The 24,436-nt window shown below is 37.2% G+C and overlaps 1 protein-coding gene across 1 annotated transcript in view; it reads right to left on the bottom strand.

Annotated features, from left to right (window-relative positions):
• Positions 1 to 24,436, bottom strand: part of celsr3 (cadherin, EGF LAG seven-pass G-type receptor 3) — a gene marked incomplete at its 3' end in the record, with an annotated part of 48,269 nt that overhangs the window by 1,662 nt on the left and 22,171 nt on the right. The window contains exons 7-34 of the mRNA XM_081349730.1: positions 24,264 to 24,421; positions 23,981 to 24,144; positions 23,319 to 23,444; positions 23,006 to 23,175; positions 22,050 to 22,235; positions 21,695 to 21,805; positions 20,825 to 20,993; positions 18,829 to 18,970; positions 17,762 to 17,882; positions 13,975 to 14,158; positions 13,786 to 13,887; positions 13,611 to 13,705; positions 12,602 to 12,811; positions 12,308 to 12,491; positions 11,286 to 11,435; positions 11,028 to 11,208; positions 10,762 to 10,929; positions 9,480 to 9,606; positions 9,072 to 9,278; positions 5,247 to 5,421; positions 5,059 to 5,171; positions 4,841 to 4,920; positions 4,032 to 4,158; positions 3,770 to 3,889; positions 2,507 to 2,604; positions 1,435 to 1,556; positions 1,109 to 1,282; positions 792 to 980 (exon numbers count right to left, since the gene is read on the bottom strand). Of these exons, the coding sequence (XP_081205856.1) occupies positions 792 to 980; positions 1,109 to 1,282; positions 1,435 to 1,556; positions 2,507 to 2,604; positions 3,770 to 3,889; positions 4,032 to 4,158; positions 4,841 to 4,920; positions 5,059 to 5,171; positions 5,247 to 5,421; positions 9,072 to 9,278; positions 9,480 to 9,606; positions 10,762 to 10,929; positions 11,028 to 11,208; positions 11,286 to 11,435; positions 12,308 to 12,491; positions 12,602 to 12,811; positions 13,611 to 13,705; positions 13,786 to 13,887; positions 13,975 to 14,158; positions 17,762 to 17,882; positions 18,829 to 18,970; positions 20,825 to 20,993; positions 21,695 to 21,805; positions 22,050 to 22,235; positions 23,006 to 23,175; positions 23,319 to 23,444; positions 23,981 to 24,144; positions 24,264 to 24,421 (4,153 nt within the window). The remainder of the gene's footprint in view (positions 1 to 791; positions 981 to 1,108; positions 1,283 to 1,434; positions 1,557 to 2,506; positions 2,605 to 3,769; positions 3,890 to 4,031; positions 4,159 to 4,840; positions 4,921 to 5,058; positions 5,172 to 5,246; positions 5,422 to 9,071; positions 9,279 to 9,479; positions 9,607 to 10,761; positions 10,930 to 11,027; positions 11,209 to 11,285; positions 11,436 to 12,307; positions 12,492 to 12,601; positions 12,812 to 13,610; positions 13,706 to 13,785; positions 13,888 to 13,974; positions 14,159 to 17,761; positions 17,883 to 18,828; positions 18,971 to 20,824; positions 20,994 to 21,694; positions 21,806 to 22,049; positions 22,236 to 23,005; positions 23,176 to 23,318; positions 23,445 to 23,980; positions 24,145 to 24,263; positions 24,422 to 24,436) is intronic.

Genomic DNA, 24,436 nt, shown 5'->3' with positions numbered 1-24,436 from the left:
ATTAAAAATATTGCAAACACTAAAAGCTAAAATCTGTCATTTTAAATTCTACAAGTGAATTTAGACATCACAACATTATAATGTACAGTATGGAAAATGGATATTCATTCTGAGATTTGCTAAAGTGTACATTTAAAAGTGTTAATACATTTTAAGATTAATTTTAAGTAAGTGTTAGATGACAGAAAGGTAATCTAGGGGAAATAAGCTGATAAATAAAAAAAGGTTTAATTTTTGTAAATAAATGTCTAAAATCAAAGTGTTTTTTAGTATCATTGAGATACAAATATTAACATTTTGAATTGGTTTCCATTTTTGATTTTAATTTTAGTTAAAGTTTTATTAATTTATTAATTAATTAGTTATTAGTTATTTTAGTGCGTTTTTGCCCTTTTTATTCATTTTTGTAATGTCTATATACTTTTTAATACATTTTATTTCGGTATATCAAGTGAAACTACATTAACTTTTTTTTATTTAATTCCAGGCAACCTTACTCATTTTAAGTTTTTTTATATATTTTAATTTAATTCTTTTTTTTGTTGTTTGTTTTTTCATGGTTTCAGTTTGAGTTAACTATAATAACTCTGACATATAACAATAACTCTGACATAGGCCCATAGCTTTTAAAGATTTTTTAAGTTTTTAAAATTAACTTTAAGTGTACATCAGATGAGGGCAGATGGTAATCTGAATATAAAAATAGGTCAAATGAGCATGCAAAATTAAATATCATCATGAATGGGTATTGGCCAATACTGGATAACATCTCGGATGAACGTGTGCCTCACCCTTGCGGTGTCTGTGTGTGAGCCCATTCTCATCTCCGCTGGTCAGCGCTGCATCTGGCTGGTTGTTATTAGCTGCGTCCTTGCTGTAGTCGCCCCCTAGGCGGCGCTCTGAGCCCCATTTCTGCAGAGAGTGCGCCTCACAGCCTTCCAGCGCTGGCCAATAGGAGAGCAGGTCATTGCCATCCAGATCTGACACATAAACAGTTCCATACACTAACAGTTGGGCATCATGAAACTAAGAATGAAACTAATGTTCTGCACTCCTTTGGCTTCACTATCAATAATAATATAGGCATCTGCAACAATGATATCAGTACCTTTTCCACCGTTGTGGGAGGGCTCTGTGAGTAAACGTTCACTATGACCAGTCCGTTTGAAGCGTCGCTGGATGCGTCCACGCAGGCGCACGTTGTCCTCGCTCTCCGATGACGGGATGGACAAACTCCTCTCCTCCTCCAGAGAGAGATCAGAATCCGAGTCTGAGTCTTCACCTGACAGACAGACAGAGTAAGAGCAATGAAAGAAGAAGAGATAATGTCACTAATTCTGACAGAGATTTGTCACAAGGCATGGCCACTAGCGAATAAAGAATGAATAGCGAGCAGTTAAGAAGTGTGTAAGTGTTGTGCGTGTGAATACGTACATGCATGCAGGTTATTGTGTGTTAGTGTACCTCCGTTGCGGTGGAACATTGCAACGTCCAGGTCAGTGGCCCCTGTGTGAGCAAGATTGTGTTCTAGAGTCTGCCGTGCCAAGAGATTCTCCCTGTCAAAAACATAAATAATACATCAGCTTTTGAGCTTTCAGTTTGTTACATACAGATGCATACACATTTTTTACATTTTCACAATTCAGAATACAATGTACAATAATGTACACTGTAAAATACTAAAATAGTGATATATAATCTACAGTTATTTATAATTTAGAATTATAAAATTGTCTTATTTAGTGAGGTCCAAAAGCCTGAAACTAGTAGTGAAAATTCTTTTAATTTGCATTATTTATTACAAATTACACTACCATTTAAAAGTTTGAGGTCAGTAAGATTTTTTTTAAATGTTTTTGAACTAAGTCTCTTATGTAATCAAAAAGAACATTAAAACAGTAATATTGTGTATATTGTGAAATAACTGTTTTCTATCTTAATATATTTTAAAATGTAATTTATTCATTTGATGGCAAATCTGAATTTTCAGCCTCATTACTCCAATCTTCAGTGTCACATGATCCTTCAGAAATCATTCTAATATGCTGATTTGCAGAGAAACATCTTGTATTATTTTCAATGCTGAATGTTATTCTGCTTTATATTTTTGTGGAAACCACCATACATTGTTTTTTTTTTGTTTTTGTTTTTTTAGATTCTTTGATGAATAGAAAGTTAAAATAGATTTTTTTTCTGTAACAATGTAAGTCTTTACTGTCACTTTTGACAGTGCTGAATAAAATAATGAATTTGTTTACATTCAAATTCAATAATTAAATTTACATGAATTAACAATTAATTTATGAATTCACATATAACATATTACATTTTACCACTTTTAATAGTTAACATAGTTAATGAGACCTAATGCATTAACTAATGTTAACAAACTGAACCTTATTGTAAAGTGTTACCATGTTATTCCTTTTATATCATAATCCTTCTTTGTTTTAAAATTTGTAAAACAAATAAGAATACTGAATCTAAAATTGATGGGTTGACAGACCTTGCACTGCTGACCGATGAGATGGTTGAAGTTCCGAGTGTGATCCGGTGTAATCCGCTCTGTTCCAGCAGGGAGGCGCTGTTGAACGGGTTTTGGCCCTGCACACATAGAGCAGGTTACAAATCCACATGCTTATTTTCACTCCATGGGTTCAAATATAGGGGTGTGTGTGTAATAGGGATGTCAACGATTAATCGACGATCGATTAATTGTCGATAATACATTTAATCGATAGAACTTATCGATCATCGATTAAGCAGGTCTTCATGCGGGTTCGCGGCGTGCTGCTCAACCGCGAAACATGTAAAGCGAGCGCGCCGGAGTTATGTTTGGGACCATTTTACACCTTCATCATCATGTAAGTTTGCGTGTGCATTCGCAGCCTTTTGTTTTGTTCAAATGTAAGTTGTAATACTGTTTATTTTGTGTATGCCTATCTATATCTGATTTATCTCATATTGGATGCATTTGGTAAAGAACTCTGTAGTAAAGCGTCAGCTTCAGCGCGCGCAGCTCAAACGGCAGTGCACGACTAATAATGACTATTGGGACTGTAATATTACATAACATTATAAAGAGAACAATATTGTAATAAAAAATTGTGAATTATTTGGGTTTAGTTGCCGTGTCGCGTTGCTTCAGGAAGAGCGCGTCCACAAAAGGAGTAGTTCTGAATGAATGGCACGTAACTTAGTTCAAGTTCACTTGTGCATGAATTTGCGTCATTTTGTGCAGATATAATTTGTAATATTGTTTATTTTAAATATATCTGATTAATCTCATATAGGATGCGTTTCTTTTAGATAAATAACGTGCTAGCAAAGTGCTCCAGTTTAACGGTTGCAGATTCATTCAGCGCGTGCAGTTGTTCCAGGAAGAGCGCGTCCACAACAGTCACACATTCTAGCGCATATGAGGCGGCGCTGGTGACGCGTTGTATTAGTAGTTATATTTGATTATTAAATAATTAATTTAATTATCAATCACATCGAAACATTTTACAATCCTACTAGCCCTTTTATTTAAAACCATTCTAATCGATTTGGTGAGGAACATTAGCATTTGCAGACCCTGTCATGCTGTTGGCCATATGCCACTGCAGTTGACGCATATCGCAGTATTAAGGCTAACGATTAATCGATTAATTGATCGTTAATTTAAACGACGATCGATCATGGGAATTTGTGAAAATTGACATCCCTAGTGTGTAACTGTGCATGGAGTGGGGGTCATATGTTAATATATGTGTTTATGTTCACTAACAGTAATCTGTGGAGGTCTTTGAGGTTCTTCACTGGGGCTTTTCTTGCCCAGACAGGCCAGTTTCCAGGCCTCCTGCACCTCTGAGTTCAGGAGAGTAAAAACCAACAGTACAGCCAAACCCTGAGACAAGCGAGTAGGAGAAGAACATTATAATACATTACATAGGACGCAATTATCCAAGTTTACGGCTAAAAATGACAATGACAAACTCAAGCACACACACAAAAGAAAAAGATGTGTAAGAGCCAGTACACACACTTACCTGTACGCAACAGAGGACAATGAACAGGTAGTGGAACGCCAGGACACTGTTATTAACAGCCATAAGACCAAACAACCAAACACAAGAACTCAACAATAACAGGAGGAAGGCACTGCGGATAGTAGAACTGAGAGAGAGAGAGAGAGAAATAGAATAAAAGGAATTAATATAGAATAAAGAGATGAAAAGCATTAATTCAGCTAAAAACAAGTTTGACACTAATGAATTGCAGATAGAAACATATGCAAGGAAGAAACTACCATTTTAACAATTGTTATTACAATTGCATCATTACAATTTCAGGAAAATAAACAACAAAAGCAATAATAATAGTTTTTTTTATAATTATTATTATTATTTATTTTTTATTAAATATTATATTAACACAATATAAAATAATTATTTTTAGAGATTTGATTGTATAGATGTATATGACTTTCTTCTTTCAGCCAAATACAATCTGAGTTTTATTACAAATATCCTGGCTCTTCCAAGATTTATAATGGGAGTGAATAGTTCCTCAGATTTTGAAGCCCCAAAAAAGCACATCCATCCATCATAAAAGTAATCCATACAGGGGGTTAATAAAGGCCTTCTGAAGCGAAGCCCGCTTTTTTGGGCTTTATTTTCTCAGTTGTGTTTGGCTGAAAGAAGAAAGTCATATACATCTAGGATGGCTTGAAGGTGAGTAAATTATGGGATAATTTTCATTTTTGGGTGAACTAACCCTTTAAGTCAGCTAATTTTATAATGTCCTCTGTCCCACATTCCATTTTGAATGTTCCTGAATACATGCATGTTGGACTTACATCACAGGCAGCTTTTTTATCTCCTTCTGAGTGGGGTTGCATGTCATACGCAGGACCATTAAAAACATCCCACCATTCATCTGTAAAACAGAGAGTTGCCAATTAAGACCATCATTGCTGTACCACATACATCCAAAACACACAGAGAGAGAAATAAAAAGACGAGATCCTTTATATGGCACAAACAACACACATAAACACACAGAAGAGCACAATACCAGTATGACGACGCTAACTGGTCCCGCAAAGCTCCACATGAGCTTATCGTACATGGAGATCCAGCAGAAATCTGGGTTGCCATACCCCTCTGGATCCAACCCGACTGCCAGCCCTGCAGCACACATACATGTCACAGAACATAGCTATGTAAAATCATACATTTGTGTGTGTATGTGTCTGTTCATACCTGTAATGATAGCAGGGACTCCCCAGCCAATAGCATAGTAGAATCTCATGGCTCCATAGTTGATGTTTCTCACTTCTGTCTGCATGCGGTAAATATGCAGAGCTTCCACAAACAGCCACGCAAACGTTGACATGAAGAAGTAATGGAGCAGAATTGCAACCACTGTGCACAGGAACTGCACCAAACAGAGACAATAAACTAGTTAGTAAAAAGAGAATATAAAACAGCATATTGGATGAATATATACTTGATAAAGGGCTTCAAAAATTATAATATGCATTACATTTTCTACACTGATTTTAGCCTTCTGATTTAAAGTCACCATGAAATCAAAATTGACATATCTTTTTTTTAATGGAATATTGTTTGCTGTGTTTATTACGAATACAAATCTTTTTTGCTTTATTTATTCATGTGCCCTCATACTCTTTAATCAAAATGACTTCCCCTCCCTCTTGCAGCAACATCTCTTCTCTGATGAAGTGTTTACTGATGTGAGGGCGGGACAACCTGTCACTCACATGAAATTAACCAATAGAAAACCAGAATGATCCAACCATATAATCTATTCCTCAAGGACAAAACCAAGTCCCGCCCATTGATCTATATAAATGTCATTTATATAGATCAGTGGTCCCGCCCAACATTTTTTCTTGTTCAAGAAGCCATTTCAATCAGATATACGTCAGAATAGGGACGAAAAGACTATCGCAACCTTCGTTTCATGCTGACTTTTAAATGGGCATATCTCCCTTAAAGGTCCCATGACATGCTATTTTTTGTAGGCTTTAATATAGGCCTTAGTGGTCCCTAGTACTGTATCTGAAATCTCTTTTCAAAAATTCAGTCTCGGTGCAGAATTATAGCCACTACAAGCCAGTCCCAGAATGAGCTTCCTTCAGACGGGCCGTTTCGGTGTCTGTAGCTTTAAATACTAATGAGGAGGAGAAAGGCGGCGCAAGGTGGAGGGTGGGTGTGGCCTTGACCATCTTGCGCAACGGTACCGGTCCGTGCATGTTAACGTTGGATATAGCAATGGCACAAAGACACGCAGTCGTTCAAGCATTTCAGTTTGACCCAGAATCTGATCCGGATGGAGAAGCAACAACTCAGCGGTTCCAGCAGGACATTTCCGAATGGTTAGTTTAAAATATTATGTCTGGATACGGTACTTTATTCGGATGGTTTACCGTTATTATCATGTAGCTAACGCTAGCCTACTGTTGCCTTTTCATGAGAGATCTGTAACATCTGTAATTTATCTTATTACAATTACATCATCAAGCTCTGCGATCTTGAAATGCGGATATCGCGCGCGCCATATAACCAACAGGAAAACGGTTATCCAAATAACAAAGAAGTGTACAACACTCGCGTTACAGTGTGTGTATTCACACACATAAACTGCATAGCTGCATAGCTAATGTTACAGCCACATTCTACGTGTAACAGTCTAGGCAAACATAAACAGTAAAGCAACACACTTATATCATTAGTTGACTTACTGTTCCGAGGTGTGTAGCTGAGCCAAAGAGAGTGATCCAGACTTTAGTTTCAGACGTTCAGCAAGCCCAGCTCTGTATTAACCCTTCGGTGTTCATTTGTACATCCAATTATTGAGCAATTATTATGCTTCGCTCGCTCAAATGCCATGATGATATCTCTCGTGGACAAACTAAAATCGCGCGTGCGCGTTCTACTTCCTAGCTCATTTTCTCATGGGCGGAAAATATTCTCTGGGCGGGCAAAGCAGAGACAGGGGAGGTAACATTCCTCCTTATAACGTCACAAGGAGGAGATTCAAGATCAGCGCGATTGAGCTTCCATTTTCTCAAAGGCAGAGAAAGATAGCAAAAGCTTGATTTACACCGATTGAAATTTCTAGAAACTTGGGGACCATATACAGGCTAGGGGAACTCATATTAATGTTAAAAAACCTCAGAAAGTGAAAATTTCATGTCATGGGACCTTTAAGACTTTAATGTAAACATACTGTGATTGGGTAATATCTTTGCATATGAGGAACTCTTTTGAAAAACATCATTTACAATTACAGCTGTCGAGATTAACTCGTTGTGAGAAGTGTTGATTACAGCATTATATTTAGATTTACTCCAATTGCATAAAATGTTGCAGCGCTGAGCATTGTAGCAAATCAAAGTTGTCTGTCGAGAGCAAAAATTCAATGATCTCGCCACTGCAACTCTATTTCTGTACTCTCACGAATGAAGGGGTCCTTGGTCTGATAAAAGTGGGCTATTCTGAAAACATGGAGTTGTACATACTGATGATAATTCAATACATAGTCAGAGTACAGCACAGAGAAAATAATCATTGAGTTGACTATTGCAGCAGGGGTTTTCAAACATGTCCACATTTTGGATGTCTCCCTCATATAACACATCTGATAAGGGTATGTCAGATAATGGAGACATACAGAATGTGCAGTCCTCCAGGACTGGTTTGAAAACCCTTGGCCTAGTGGTTGGCACATGTGTTCTCACGAGGTGCTCAGTCAGGTGTTGTGAGTTCACATCCAGCTCAAAACAGTTCTTGATCCCATTCCCATCATTTACTGAATACTCTCTGCTACATGTCCAAAAAGAGAGAGAATATGAGGTCTAAAATCAATACACGCAAGCAAAGTCATAGTCTGAGAGAGAAGATGAATAATGAATGAACACATACTCTATCACAGATACACAACCACATCCCAGCCCAGCAGTTGAAATTAATGAACTCAGCAGTAACAGGCTTTTAGTGTGAGTGGTTTGCACTCTAGAGAATAATGACTGTTAAAAAAATGGTGTTAAACAGCTTTAGAAAGAGATAGAATGTGTGAGTGTCTGTCTGAGGACGAGAGACACAGAAAGAGTGTCTGTGTCAGAAAAAGTGTTTAAAAACGTCAGTTTCCCAACTCACTGTGTGGTGTAAGTGGTTTTTGAACCATATTGCGCGAATGGCTGTAATGTCGGATTCTGAATGACAAATCATATTCAAGCTGCCTAGTACTTTATCCTGACAACCATCCTGATACTGAACTATTCATGATTTTAATACCTGCTGTTACACTTGGCTTTATAAAAGCTGTAAAATGTAAAGTGTAAGTGGGCTCCAAAAGACCTTGGTATTTTAAAACAAAGAACAATTATATATATATATATTATATATATATATATATATATATATATATATATATATATATATATATATATATATATATATATATTCAAACTATTTGAATCAAAAATCACAAATTTGATATAAATATTATACCGTGTATATTCATATCAAATTTGTGATTTTTGATTCAAACAGTCTGAATGAACATTATTATGCTGATATCCATTATAAATATATACATACATACATACATATATATATAATACATTTTTTATATATATGTATGTATGTATGTATGTATATATATATATATATATATATATATATATATATAATGTATTATTATTATCAATGATGATCATATTATCACAGTTGTGCTGCTTAATATTTTTGTGGAAACCATGATACGTTTTTCTATGATTCTTTGTTGAATAGAAATTTCCAAAGAACATAATTTATTTACTATATAAAAAAGATTTGTAACATTATAAAATTCTTTACTGTCTCTTTTGACCAGTTTATTTATATATAATTGATTGATTGTTTCAATCTACAAATAACAAAGTACATTCAGCACAAAGGAGACTACACAGACTGTGTTTTTTGACGGTTATATGTGTTCGAGCCCACCCAAAGTTTCTTTGTCTGTCTCACCAACCCACATTTAGATGCAGACACACACAGACATCTCTCTTCTCTGACCTGTTGTTCCGTCTGGTTGATGCCCAGCAGGTATGTGAGGTGGGAAAGTAGAGTAGCGGCAGCCATGTTGGAATGAATGCTTCGTGTGTTTGATTTCAGTCCCCTCAGGCACGATAAAACCACCACTGTTAGCAACAACGCCGCCATGGAAACTGAGAGCGAGGAGTACGTTACTATGGCGAGGGTCTCCAGGTCACCCTCTAACTGCTGCTTAACAAAGAGAGAGAGAGAGAAGGAAAATATATTTTAGCAGTGATGATTGTGCTGAAGGAGATTGTCACTATGGAACATCCTGTTGCTATGTAGTATTGTATTCTTGAAAAACATGGAAAATGTGAATCTTTTTGTGAAGAAGAGCTGTTTAGTAGTTATGTGGCCTTGATATTTCTGTGTGTGTGTGTACTGTACCTCTCTCTGTGAGCTGTCCATAAGGACTCCAAAGGTTCCCAGTCTGTGGCACTGACAGCGAACATGTGACATGTTCCGATAGACCACACTACAGTCTCTCACAGTCCAGCAGCCTCCTGCTAATACACTGAACACACACGTTCAGAGTATTTACCGTTTATTCCTTACAATAACAATATACACAAACGCAATATACACATGATCCTTCATTCTAATATGCTGATTTGCTGCTCAAGAAACATTTCTTATTATTGTCAATGTTTAAAACGGGTTTTGCTGCTTAATATTTTTGTGGAAACCTTGATGCATTACCATTCAAAAGTTTGGGATAAGATAGAAAAAGATAGGGATAAGATAGAAATTAATACTTTTATTCAGCAAGGATCTATTAAATTGAGCAATAGTGACAGTAAAGACATTTATAATGTACAAAGATTTAATTAAATGCTGTTCTTTTGATTCTTTCTATTCATCAAAGAATCCTGAAAGAAATGTATCAGGGTTTCCACAAAAGTAAAAAATAAATAAATAAATAAATAAATATATATATTTATAATTGATCACCAATTTGATCACCAGATTAGCATATTAAAGGGTTAGTTCAGAAATAGTAACTGAGATTTTAAGGGGATAAAAAAGGCCTTCTGAAGCTAAGCAGTGCATTTTTGTAAGAAAAATATCCATAATTATAACTTTATAAACTAGAATCACTGGCTTCCGGTTGAAGACGTGGAAGCGCAGAGGATAGGGCAAAACAAAACACCGGTCACTAATTAGAAATCTAAAACGAGAATTTTTAAAGCGAAATGTCATGCGTACGTTTTTTTCTATTCTATTTTATTGTTTATTATATTTTTCTTACATAAACTAATCGCTTCGCTTCAGAAGGCCTTTAATAACCCCCTGGAGCCATATGGATTACTTTTATGATGAATGGGCTTTTTTGGGCTTCAAAATCGTTACTATTCACTCCCCTTATAAAGCTTGGAAGAGCTAGGGTATTTTTTAATAAAACTCTGATTGTGTTTGGTTGAAAGAAGAAAGGATACACATACACATAAGGATGGCTTGAGGGTGAGTAAATTATGAGATAATTAAATTTTTTGGGGTGAACTAACCCTCTAATTAAAAAAATCATAATTAATCCAAACTTTTGACCGGTAGTTTAATGCATGTATAATGCAATTTAATGATTTGGTCAGCCGATTTTGTGTCAAATAGTGGTTTTATTTGTTCTTGAGACATAAAATTGAGTAAATAAGGACAGTAAACACAGACTCACGAGCTGCTGTGATTCCACTGCACACACAGCGGTTTGCTGCGGTTGCTGGTCTCCAGAAGACGAAACTCCAGCAAGACTGGAGTGTCGAGAAAACCGTCCACGAAGGTCTGGTTATTATACACAGACACACTCACTACAGGCGAGTTCAACACAGGGTGTCTGGGTAACCTGCAGAGATGCACATACATGGTTAGAAAGATGATCACACCCACATACATACACATTATCTGACTCTGAAGTGATCTTTAATTTAGACCCTTTCTAACCTGACGCCGCGACGGTCCGTGTGGTATTTAGGAGGAAGTGCGGCCCCCAGGCTTCGATAGATGAGGAGGATGACAATGGAGACAGGCGCCTCTTGTAGTGACAAAGAACGTCGTGCTGCCGTCGCTTCTAGCGTCTGATTGGCCAACAGGTTTACAGGGCCAGCAGGAGAGGGAGCTGACACTAAACACAAAGTATTGCTCAATAGTTTTAAGCCTTTTAAGTGAACTTAAAGACTGGAGAGTGTGAATGTGACTTACAGATGTTGCGTTGTGGCACTAGTGCAGTAGGGGGCAGCACAACATGTGTGTGTGCATCCCAAAGCGCTTGACCTCGGAACAGAGTACTGTGATACCGTGGAAACCGCCGCCGCACATGTGTGTGGTTGTCAACACGATCCAGAGTCATGACTGCAACACACAAACACACACTGTGTGAACTACTGGATCCTTTTAATAGATCTCTCTGTAGTGCTGCAGTTGCAGTTTCTGCAGATCATACTGTAGTTGCACAGTGCAGGTGTTAGTCTCACATTGATCTTTCTCAGCTTTAGCTCACACTGCACATGACAGAATATTTCCGATATTTACTTTTTCTCACCATCAGCTGACTAAGCCTCTCTGTCCTCCAGATTTGAAATGCTTTTCACACATCATTTAAAGTATTATGTCCATCTCCGTAAAATGATCAACAAATCATTTAATGATTAAATGAAATGTATTAACAATATCATTTTAACAGTAAAAAATGGGGATTAATATTTAATATCTGTTTTTATACATGTAGTCCGCTCTATCGTTAAAATCTTTTCGATTTTCCCAATGTTATATATATATCTTCTTTGTTGGTCTTGAAACTTTCAAAATTGAAAGATTCCTTCACCAATAAAAAAATTAACAGAAATGCTTTAAATATTGTAAATTCAGTGAAAAACATTTTGTGTATTTCAAGAAAAAAAAAAACATTTGATCTGAAACCAATTTTCAGAGAGGTCAAATGCGAATTTTAAACTGACCCGGCTCTTTTCACTCCCTCAAAACCAGAAATAATGCTAACATGCTGATTTGGTGCTCAAGTAATACTTACTATTATTATCAAAATTACACTTATTGTTAAAAAACAGCATTTATTTGAAATAGAAATCTACATTATAAATGTCTTTAATGTCACTTTTGATTAATTTAATGTGTCCTTGCTGAATAGTGTTAATTTCTTTCAAAAGAAAAATGAACCCCAAACTATTGAATGTAAGTGTATGTGTTTGTTGTGCATTAATGCTGACCGATGTTTGAGGCGACGAGTGCGACAGGATTGAGGTAGGTCTGTTTCATGTTCTGGGCAAGTATGCGGGAGTACTGCTCCAACAGATCGGCCAATCCCGCCGCTCCGCTCTGACCTGAACTTTGACCTCTCCACAACGCAGCGCTGGCCGGACCCAACAAAACACTACAGCCTCGTAACACATTCTGCAGATAGAGACGCAGTGTGAGAGACAGAACAGAACGAGATGTTAATCAACTAGTCTTACTTATCTGAAAATTTGAATCTCAAATCGGTTCCCTAAGGTAACGCACACCTCATTGAAATGTGCATCCTGAGTGGCTGTCAACCCAAAGCCTGACTGGAGGCTCTCAAAGGTCAAGAGGCGAGACAACAGCCGCTCGGCTATCTGAAGGTCATTGCCATAGAGACGGGTTGTTGCCTCTGTGACATCACGAAGCTGATGGGCCAGTTTCTTCTCAATGATGGTGCTGAGTTCTGTCTCATTTCTCTCTAAGGCCTCCAGCTACACACACACACACACACACACATTGAAAAAATGGTAAAATAATGTAGAAAAGCAGCTCCAATACTGTATGCTTCACTGTAAGAAAGTAATGGACCTTAGCTCTGTTTCATGCATGAGCTATGGGTATTAAATTCATTTATGACGATTAAAACGTTTCAGCAACACTTTTGAGTTTTGATTCAGTTCATGTAGATTAATGATTTGTAGATGTTATATAAATATATTGGACATGTGTTTGTAATTATTCTCAAAGACCAGATCCTAATAAACATATTTATAACTTGGCTTCATTCAAATATATATTAGGGATGCATAAAATGTAGGTACCATATCAGTTAGATATTTTTTTATCTATTGGTCGATATTGGACATTAATAATAGTGCATGCTATTTTTATATTTAAATGAGCTTTGCCTTAATCAAAAGTTACACTCAGTTAAAATAAATCTTTAAAAAAAACTAAGAATTTATTGAGATTGTTAAAAGCAATCTTTAGAAAATCAAATCAAAATCAGTGTGTATTTTTCATACAGCACATTATAATTTCATGCTGCCTAAATTCATTTTTAAAATGAAAAATAGTGTAGAACTTTAATATCAACCATTTATTAGATATGAGCCCCAAGATGAAAACAAAATTGGCAATTATATAGAATTTTAATATTCACACATTCCGACATATTTTTCAATATTATAACTTAAAAAAAATCTATATTTTCTGGAAGAAGAAAAAAACGGTGTGAAACAGCCCTTATTATAGTAAATGGAAAATAAATGTGAAATCATAGCTTCTCACGGCTGTGTTTAGCTCCACAAAAGGAGGAGAGGTGCAGTTGTACAGATCAGGGTCCAGCCATCCTCTCTCTCCATCACAGTGCCGAATTGCAGTTCCTTCAAAAAAAGAGATGGACTGATGGATTAGATGGACTTCAAAAAAGATATATGACACAGATATGAATCTACAAGCTCACCAACTGATCCTTTTGGACAAGGGACAGCAGCAGGCAGGTTGAACTTTGTTCTGGGCCACCAGATTGCTGATGTTATGGTCTTAGGACAACCATCATAGATCACTAAGAAAAGTTGGTGAGGAAATGATTAACAAATATTTGTTACAAGGAGGCATTACTGGTTGGTTGGTTGGATGGATGGGTATGTACCTTCACAGCCTGTCTGTGTGACCTCAGCAAACGGATTGTCACACATGTTGCACTGTTGGCCAATCACGCCTGGTCGGCACTGGCACTGGCCGCTCTCAGGATCACACGACCTAGAAAAGGAGCCCACTGGGTAGCAGTCACATGGCAGGCAGACGTCACTGCCCCGCCGTCGGTAATGAAACTCCTGATACACACAAAAACATCCATATGAACACGTGCATTTACACAATATGAACTGATAATTTTTTTTTTTTTATTGAAATCACAAACCATAGTAATTATAACACAATGAAAAATATCGACATGCATGTTTTAAACATAATAGCTAGAATAATAATAAAAAAAGGTTTAACTATATATTTCAAAAACCTTATAAGATTGTGCGTGTTCATGTTTTCCTTTGGGATTGGAGTGTAATGCACGGATAATGAAAAACGTGATGCAGTACAGCGTAAGGGTGAGTAATGCTTTAATATAGCACCCCAGAGTGAAGTAACACACATCTCTAAACCCTTAATTACACTTAAACACACACACAAACCAATTAACACTTCCCTGACCAGCAATACTGTATGTAGTAGGCATTTACTCCTAAAAATAGTACCAACTCAGAAGTACTGTTCATATTTAAAATACATGTTTGTTTTTGACTATAGTCCTATTTAAAGAACAGAACTGGAAGGTATTATCTGTACATAATGGCAAAAGGAGTGTTTGTGAATACTCTACGAATTTTCGTTTATTTGGTAATGCAAATCGCACCAAAAAAAGGAACGTGTCAATTAAATGTAAACTGTGTGTGTTTAAAAGCTCAACTGCAAAAATACACACTGAAAATTCACCACAGGCTGATCCTGAGAAAGTCTGCTTTCACTCCCCTGAAACTCTGAGAAGAACAGGGACATGAAGTGCTCTCTGAGGAGAATAACACTCAGCATGTTTATGAAGCTGCTGGTTGTTGAAGCTTTCACGTCAGTGACAGCTGATCCTGAGAAAGTATGGCGTGTTCTTATGGAGTGTGTATAGAGTAGTCTTGTGCATCCCTAAGAAGGTTTAGGAATCTAAGATAGTAGACATCTTTTCTTACATTATTAGGGGCCAAAATCTGGATTAAAAGTCTTAGAGAGATGATTCCATGCCTGGTGTGTGTGCTGCTGCGTCTTCACACACAGGTACAAGACTATTTAAGAATAACACTGTTCAAACACTTAAAGGGATACTTCACCTCTGGGAAGATGAATGTGCATTTAAAATAGGTCATTTAAGTAGAAGAAATGTGGAGAAATTTTTGAATTTGGAGCTTTCTAGACTGAGAAAAGCCAGAAAATGTATTTTTGGCTTAATATGTGGATGAAAGACAACAACTCCCAGAATGCACTTGCTTCGCTGCCTTAGGAGGCCACGCCTACCGGTTAGAGAGCACAGTTGAAAACAACAAGGCTAGCCTAAGTAAGTGATGAGTTTGCCAGGGATTTAGAGACCCAAAATGTCCGGGATTCGGCTTTTGCGTTCTACAGTCGCCATTCATCATGTTTACTGAGGCCAGCAGGACGAGGCTGACGGCCGCGGGAGAACGGCGCGAGGCCGGTGTAGCAGTCGATTCTGTTCCCTCCCGGAATTCCTGTTCCCCCTGAACGAGCCGTGTCTGCTGACAGCGCATGCGCCAAAGCCTTAATAAACCTTAATAAATCAAAGCCTTAATAAACATTACATTATAATCTGTAATAACGTTTTAAATTTGAAAAGAAATAATCTGGATTGAATTGACAGATGGGGGAAAAACTCGCTTCTAATAAAAAATAAAAATAAAAACAATTAAAAACGCTTAAATTTCGGGAAAACATACAATCCTTTTTTAACCTTTTCGCTTCCCGTACATCCATTTGAGCCTCTTGCTCGTATTCAGTTCTGATGGTACGCATGGTAACTCGACAACTATGCATGATTTGTGCATAGAGGATTTGTAGTATGATTGCGTAAAGGGAACAGGAATTCCGATAGGGAACAGAATCGACTGCTACACCGGTGGCGTCATTACTGAGACGCGCCGGTCTCGTATCTCTCACGGAGGAGCGGAAATTTTCTTAGCAAGGGTAAAGCGCACATCAACCGATCACTTGTTTAGCGTTCATGTAAACACTACAGTCAGATTCACCAATCGGAATTAATTCAGTTAGATTGAAACGAGAGGTGTGCATGTAAACAATGAATGGTGACCGCAGAACGCAAAAGCCGAATCCCGGACATTTTTAACAGTCTCGCCCGCCGGACAAGTCCGGGAAAAGGAAGATGGTAACCCCTACTTACTCAGCTTTCTCCTATTATTCAGCTTTCTCCACAGAACAAGAGCCTACAAGCTTAGCTTCCAAAGAAAGACGGCTGATACTGTGTACATCAGTGATGTGCGGTCTGGGTAGGCAAACTAGGCACTGCCTACCCTGCCAAAATTCAAAAATAAAATTGTTTATTAAATAATAAACTTGTATTTGTATTTTTACTGTTTATTCTTGTGATTTATATATGCAATATGTGTGTTATGATGACAAATGTAGCAGTTACGCATAATCAAATAAAAAACAAATCGTAGAATAAGCAGTGCTTTTACTGTCCATTCATTGCAGACGGCAAGCGAAAAACCCATGTTGCGCATGCGCACTTCGATCCTGTATTCTTTAACATGTACGTAAAAAAGCACAACTCTGCTGTGCCTTTGGACGTAAATATGGTATGCCCGTAACATCTCCGTAACATATCAGACATGGACCAATTAAAATCGAGATATTACTGGACAATAATAAGAAATCCAACAATAAGGATTAATAATGGTTGCATTCTAATGCTGGAGTGGACATAAACTACTGTTACCGGTGTGTGCCTGTGTGCTGCGCTTGTGTGTGTGTGACGTGCGTGTATGTGTGTGTGTGTGTGTGTGTGTGTGTGAGACGTGTGTGTGTGACAGAGAGAGAGAGAGATACATCCTGATTTGTACATTTCTTGATATGCCGCGCTTGTGCGTAACGTTTACTGTTATTATGTATTATTAGCCTAAACAATAAATCAGGTAATCTGGCTTTCATAACTCAGTGCCTAGCCTCTTTAAGACATCACCGCACGTCACTGGTGTACATTCTGTGAGTGAGATCCCACCCTGTATGGGCGGGCTGAAAACATGCGGAACAACGCCATCTACTGGCTGTAGTCTTTAGCCTCTGGACAGAAAATCCTCCGATGACGCAAAATGACGATTTTTGCGTCATCGGAGGATTTTTTCCAGACAAAAAATACATAAATCTCTCCTCTCAGGGGGATATGAGGGGGAATATCAGGGGGAATCCTGAAGTAACCCTTTAAAAATATATAAAGTCACCTAATTTAAATAGCGCTTTATACAATAGAGATTGTTTCAAAGCAGTTTCACAGGGATAAACAGGAAAGTAATGATTAAGTAAATATGTAAAGATCATCAAATATGAAATGAGTTCAATTTAGTTCAATTTAGTTATAAAGCAGCTCTGTAGAAAACAGTGTTGTCTTCAGGTTTGTTCAGTTATCATTCCAATAGTCTCCGTACAGGCAGATCAATAATATTACAGAATATTAAGTGTCCATAACTAAGCAATCTTAAAACAGAAAACAGTTATTTTAAATGGTTTTACTGTATTTTTGATCAAACAAATGCATTAAAAAGTCTTACCAACCCCACATTTTTTAACCGTAGTGTACATGTCCATCTTATTATGTCAATCTGTGATCATATTTTTTAGGTTAACTATTTATTTGTGTATACCTTGCAGTGGCAGTGGCCAGTGGTCTTATTGCAGTCTGTGTCAAAGCCTTTACTTGCTTCACAGTGGCAGGGTCCACATGTCGGGCTGCCCCACCAACCACGAGGACATTGCTGCTCGATCCTACAAACAGACGCAGTTAGATTTGATCAAATACCTATGTATCTAGGGCAGATCAGACACAGAGAGCGAGCCAGCGTGACACCGAGATAGAGAGAGATGGAGCCGACAGATAAAAGAGAGCAGATGAGATTGCCGCTGTTGTGAAGGATTTGGCTGAGCGTGTGTGTGTTTGAGGCATGGGTTGATTTAGGGTCACATGAGTCACAGTCTGTCGGCAAACTTAAGTCATCCGTTCATCCGTTCAAAGGCATCAAACCTTAAGCACACACGCATACATGCGGCTAAGCAGAACAAATGCATCATTAACATGAACACAAACCTACCCGTAATACACATCCAGCCTTTTGGATAAGCTTGAACACTGGATTAGTGTGACAAAAAAAACAACAAAAAAAACTCTCACACATGCACACAAATTCGGCCGTAAATGTGAATGCATCTATAGTCTTTGTCCATCTCTCACTGATTATCTTACTGGTACATTTGCTTGTCAACTTATTAGAGATTACAGATCAGAATAAGAGTAACTGGGCTAAAGGACAGAGGAAGAACTTGGCAGAAATCCTTTTCAGTATTTTTCTCTTGTTTCCCATCAAAATCAGCCTTACATTTTCTTGAAAAAGCAAAACTGTTAAGATAAAAAGATTTGTTTTCAGAAAATATTATCTTGATGTAAATGTATGTCCATTAACCCATTGGCATTTTTTTAAGTATAAATCATGCTAAATTTGGCTACATTTCTGCTTAAAACAAGGTGGGAAAAAAAAACCTTAACTAATTTTGCCTTGTATGTTTAGAAATAGTTACTGGGCAACAGGACAAAAACAATGTTTACGAAAATAGTGATTTTCTCAGTGCATGAAGTGAATCCAAGTAGTGACGTGTGTGTTAGTGTGTATTTGTGCTCATGTAATTACGCATGGTTTTGGTGTGTATGAATGTGTACCTGTGTTGGCAGTACTGTCCGTAGTGACTGTCCTCACAGTCACAGATATATCCGTGAGAGGAGCTGGGCTTCCTGTGACACTTTGCTTGATTCTCACATGGGTTCAGCTGACATGCATCCATACAACTTTTACCATAGAATCCTGTATTTGAAAAGAAAAGTTGTAAAAGTTGAAGAAAAAAAACTGTTGCAACACAAACCTCAAGTATCAGTGATATTTAAAGAATAGGTGTGTAATTTTTTCTATATTAAAGTACTGTCTCAGCTTAAAATGCAGAGACAGTGTAAGTAAGCTATTCATATGTTTATTTCACTGAAAAGTATGATCACTGTGACTGCTATCAGTTGGCTCAACCAATGGCGTGAGTTTGGGACAGCACTGTTTGTTAGTGACATCTGTTTGACAGATTAATGGCAGATGGAGGGAGATGTCTAAAAACACTTTTGGTGCTCAAAAGATCATTCATTGAAAGTAAACTCCAAAAAATTTTTTGTTGCACAACTTTATGACTGATCACATCAATTCAACCATGACACTATGAGCGGCATGCTTCAGAGTGAAATGTTTTGTGAACATACAACAATGTAATGCAGGATGATGCAGTGCCAAATATATTGGATGCAGCAAACCCTCAGCTTATGCTGTTACTCGTGTCACATCACTTTAAGGCTCAGCAGCAAACAAATCCATAGGGATAATGTTAGTAAATGTAGTAATGTTATGTTAATAAAAATTCTACATATGCCCCAATGAAATCTACAGCTAAATAAACTTGAGGAAAAAAAACCTTCACATACATATTTATTTGAAGGCATAAAACAGGTAGGAGCAGAATGGACAGAAAGTATTTCACTCTCGACTCAAAACAACAAATAAAACAGCACAGCCTTGATCTTATCTTCACCAGAGTTATATAGAAAAGCCTTTATCTGCACAACAACTGATCAAAAGACACAATAACCTCCTCCTCTCTCTCTCTCTCTCTCTCTCTCTCTCTCTCTCTATCTCTCTCTCTCTCTCTCTCTCTCTCTCTCTCTTTCAGCAGAGAGATGTTTGAACTACTGTATAGAAGTGTGTGCAAACCCTATTAAGACGAATGAAGAAAAGCTCATCAGAAATGGAATGCAGAAATACAACCATATGCTCTTCTGGTGAAGCTTTCCATTGCTTTGAATGATATGGAAGTCACTATGGGATTACAATAAAGCCCTCAGAAAAAGTGACTTTATTCTAGCACTAGCACACTGCAGTGCATAGACATATTAAGAATGTTAAATTACGTATGGGAATCTAACAAACAACAGAGCAAGAATGAGAGATATTTCTGCTATTAAATTTAGGCACTCTTATTATGCGTGTGTGTGTGTGTGTGTGTGTGTGTGTGTGTGTGTGTGTGTGTGTGTGTGTGTGTGTGTGTGTGTGTGTGTGTGTGTGTGTGTGTGTGTGTGTGTGTGGGGTTTGCTCTACCAGGAGGGGGTCTGAGAAATTAATTCAGAGTTTATGAGGGGAGTCTTTGATTTCTTTTTCTGCACAGCATTATTAATATCACTGGGCTGATGCAACTCTAACAGCATAATAATGAAGTGAACGAGTCTGTATCTTCATTTAGACATGATGGGAGCTCATACAAACACAGGCAGATCTTGAAAATGTATATTTTTTTACTCTGTGTATGGGTGAACTATCAGACTGTTAGTATAGAAACCACTGATATTCTCAATGTATTATTAATACATATTATATATGCAGGCACCTAACACCACATTGAAAATATGTGATTCAAAAACTTAAACCTAGAAATAAACTAAGTTTTAGGATAGTGAATGATTTAAAAAAATAAAGTACAATTCTGCAAATTCTTATTCTGGTTATATAAACTGTAGTGAAGAATTGCATTACATTTTAAAAATGGAACATAGATATTCACTAGTGGTCTATCTTGAAACATTTTCATTCTGTACGTTTTGCATTCAACAATCCTAACTCATATCTTACCTGGTTCACAAATACAGGTGTGTCGATCCCATTCATCTGTGCATTGGCTGTGGGCAGGACAAGGGGATGTGTTACATGGGTTTCCAACATTACAGCCAGTCTCCACTTTGATGGTTTTGGAAGGGTGGGGTAATGCAGGGGAATCAGGACGCACCCCAAAACGCACCCCCTGAGGACACATGCCAGAACTTTCAGCACACAGACATAAATATACACCCAAAATAATAACTTCTCAAAAAATGTTTAATACATTTAGAAACATCAAACCCTTCAAATCAGATACATTACCGTTCAAAAGTTGTTTACAAGAAAACAATACTCTTATACAGCAAGGATGCATTGAATTGATCAAAAGCAAAAGTAAAGACCTTTATCATTTTAACAAAAGATTTCCATTTCAAATGAATGCTGTTCTTTTGAACTTTATATTCATCAAAAATACCAGAAAAAAAAGATAATAATAATAATAAGAAATAAGACTAGAATAAAAATAAGACTAGAGTAATAGCTAATGAAAATTCAGCTTTGCCATCACAGGAATTAATTAGATTTTAAAATAGTTTAAATTGAAAACTAAAGTAGAAAATGACATAAAATAAAAAAGTTATATAATACTATTTAATAATATTTCTCAATATTAGAAATTTTACTGTATTTCTGATCAAATAGATACAACATTTGACATTAGCTAAATAAATAATCCATTACTAAAATTAACATCCTTAGTTTCCAATAAAATGACAATAATTATAATAATAACTATAAATGGGAATTTACCAATAATTCATACATTAAAGAAGGTTACAGAAGTGCGATGAGCACAGTTGAGGTTATATCAGGTTATAAAAACAGACTGCAAAAATGACGAACCTGAATACAGCCACGTATCCCATTTTGCACCTCTCCTGACCCTAAAACTCCACCCACATGCAGGTGCTTCACCTTTACACCATTAATCTCATTCCCAACAATAACTGTTCCCTGTGGCAGAGAGAGAGATTTGAAGAGAGGCAGAGAAAGAGATGGAAATAAAGTGAGATTAAGTTAGTCAATTTTAGTGACATCGCATGTATTTCAGTCTTTAATCACTAGACTAGTGATCTGTGCCTGATCTGATATTCCAGAATTCCAGATTATGGATTACAACACGGGATTAAACATGGGATCAGCGACATAATAGGGGTTAGCGGACCACTTATGGGTGGGTGTATGTGTTTGTGTGTACCTGATACAGTCCAAAGTCCAGTCGTACTGTAGCAATATATCGAGTCTCTCTGCCGCTCCTGACATCACGGAGCTCGAGCTGTAGGTCATGCCAGCGTCCATCACACACCTGAACCTGATCCAGTCTCAACCTGACCGGCCGAGTCGAACCCCGTGCCACAGAAAACACCAATTGACCAGAAACCACCTGGAATCAGACACATACTTGATTTCTCAATTTCCTTTATTATTTGCATAGGATATGCAAGTTATATTTGATCAGCTAAAGTATCCGGAGCCTTTGTAGTTTGACGCAGAATTGTCTACTTCAAAGTGCTATGGGAAGTCAAGCTAATTTTATGCAATTAACACTGTGCTTCTAGTGAAAATGTTTGTTTCCTACCCTGTAACAGATATTGTTTTTCTTTCATCAGGCTCTTAATGAATTAAGACACTTCTTGGAATATTTGAAGGCAAACAAGGCCAGGTTTTCCCTTATTGCCAGAGAGCATCAGAATACCACAGGAAAAGCTTGGTTCATAATTCATGGAGGATTCAATCCTTTGATTTTACTTAGTGTTTGCCTTTAATGAATATTTCTTCCATTGTTTTATTTAAATTAAAATGAAATGCTTATGAAAAAATAGTAGCTAAACACATTAAGAAACTACAACTACAACTGAATTAAAATAAAGTTTTTAACCTCCTTCTAACAATTAGATTATTTAATGTGAATCCTGTTAAAATAAGACAGTTGGGTTATTACAGATAATTTTGATATTAAATTTGATTAAAATCTTAATTTTAAGTCAAATTTAAATATGTAAATGCAAACTTAAAGAATGAATTTAAAATCAAAATTAAAATATGTTTGGTGGACAAACATTTAACTGTAAACTTAAAATATGAAGGAAGGGGTTAAAGCTTTTCTAGTTGTTTTCTTTTCCTTTCTGCATGCATTTCTATAAGTGAGTATACCTGAAAAATCAAGTTGGTGTACTGTCCAGCTTGAGCCTGCAGGAGAACTCCCTCTCTTGATCTGGTGCGGAACACCAGCCCCATGTACCAGGGTGTGGTGATGGTGACTTCATTCTTCAGGTCCCACCACAGTACACTGCTTCCAAGGAAATGATGGGGGTGGGACATCACTGTGGAAGAATCATTCCAACATTACCATCATAAGCAATGCCATCATGACATTAACATTTAGTAATAGTTCCTGTTTGATAATGCCATCCTGATTTAAGATTCACTTAAAGATCAACAGAGAAATCATTTATGTAGGTCTCACCTAAGCTGCAGTCCTTCCCTCCAAATCCAACAGGGCAGTCACAGGAATACGTCTCCCAGCTCACCCGACATGTGCCGCCATTCTGGCACGGGTTTGATTTACAGAAAGGCAATTTGGCACTGCAACCTAATAAAGACAGAGCATTACATCACAAATGCTGCAGCCAATCAGTTACAGTTACAGCACAATCACCATGACAGCAGACAATAACAGGCCAAAAATGACCACAAACGCTCACAAAAGGAAGTATACACTACCGTACAAAGGTTTAGGGGGTGATGAGATTTTTTATGTTTTTGAAATAAGTTTCTTATGCCCATCAGGGATGCATTTCTTTGTTCAAAAATACAGTAAAAATAGTCATATTGTGAAATATTACAATTTAAAATAACTGTTCTCTATTTTAATATATTTTAAAATGTAATTTATTTCTGTGATGAATTTTCAGTAGTCATTACTCCAGTCTTGAGTGTCACATGATTCTTCAGAAATCATTATAAAATGCTGATTTGGTGCTCAAGAAACATTCTTATTATTATCAATGTAAATAACAGCTGTGCTGCTTAATACTTTTGTGGAATCCCAAACTTTTGAACGGTAGTGTATGTTGATGTCATTACAGAGATACAGAACGTCACTATTATCACATAATGCACACACACCAGGTAAAGTGCCATTATTAGCGATGAATCCTGCCATGTCCACTGGTCTGTTATCAATGTGCAGGTCTTTCATGCAGCCAATAAACTCTCTTGTACCAAACGGGAAATTCTCAGGCAGGTTAGGAACTCCACCCAAAAACAACGGGCCAGTCAGATCCAAAGACCTGTGAGAGAAACAATACAGAATGAGAGAATGAGATGCTATATGAGTTTTCCAGAGCAAAACCAACATGTGCAAAGTGAACATATATATATGTGTATGCGTGAGTGTGCGCACGCTCACTTCTTGCTGCTGGTCTGTCTCCCCTGTGCAGCACAGCTATAGTTGCCGAGCTGAGTGCCAAACCTCAGAGAAACGGCCGTATCACAGTCATCTACACTCAAGACAGCGACTTTCTCATCGGATGGACCCTGAACCTCACCGCTAACACTTCGCTTTGGCTAGGATACATACAC

The sequence above is a fragment of the Scardinius erythrophthalmus genome, assembly GCF_964197995.2.
Source record: "Scardinius erythrophthalmus genome assembly, chromosome: 20".
NCBI classification, from domain to species: domain Eukaryota; kingdom Metazoa; phylum Chordata; class Actinopteri; order Cypriniformes; family Leuciscidae; genus Scardinius; species Scardinius erythrophthalmus.
Note: the sequence above shows the minus strand (reverse complement) of the source record. Positions and strands in the feature narration are given on the sequence as shown.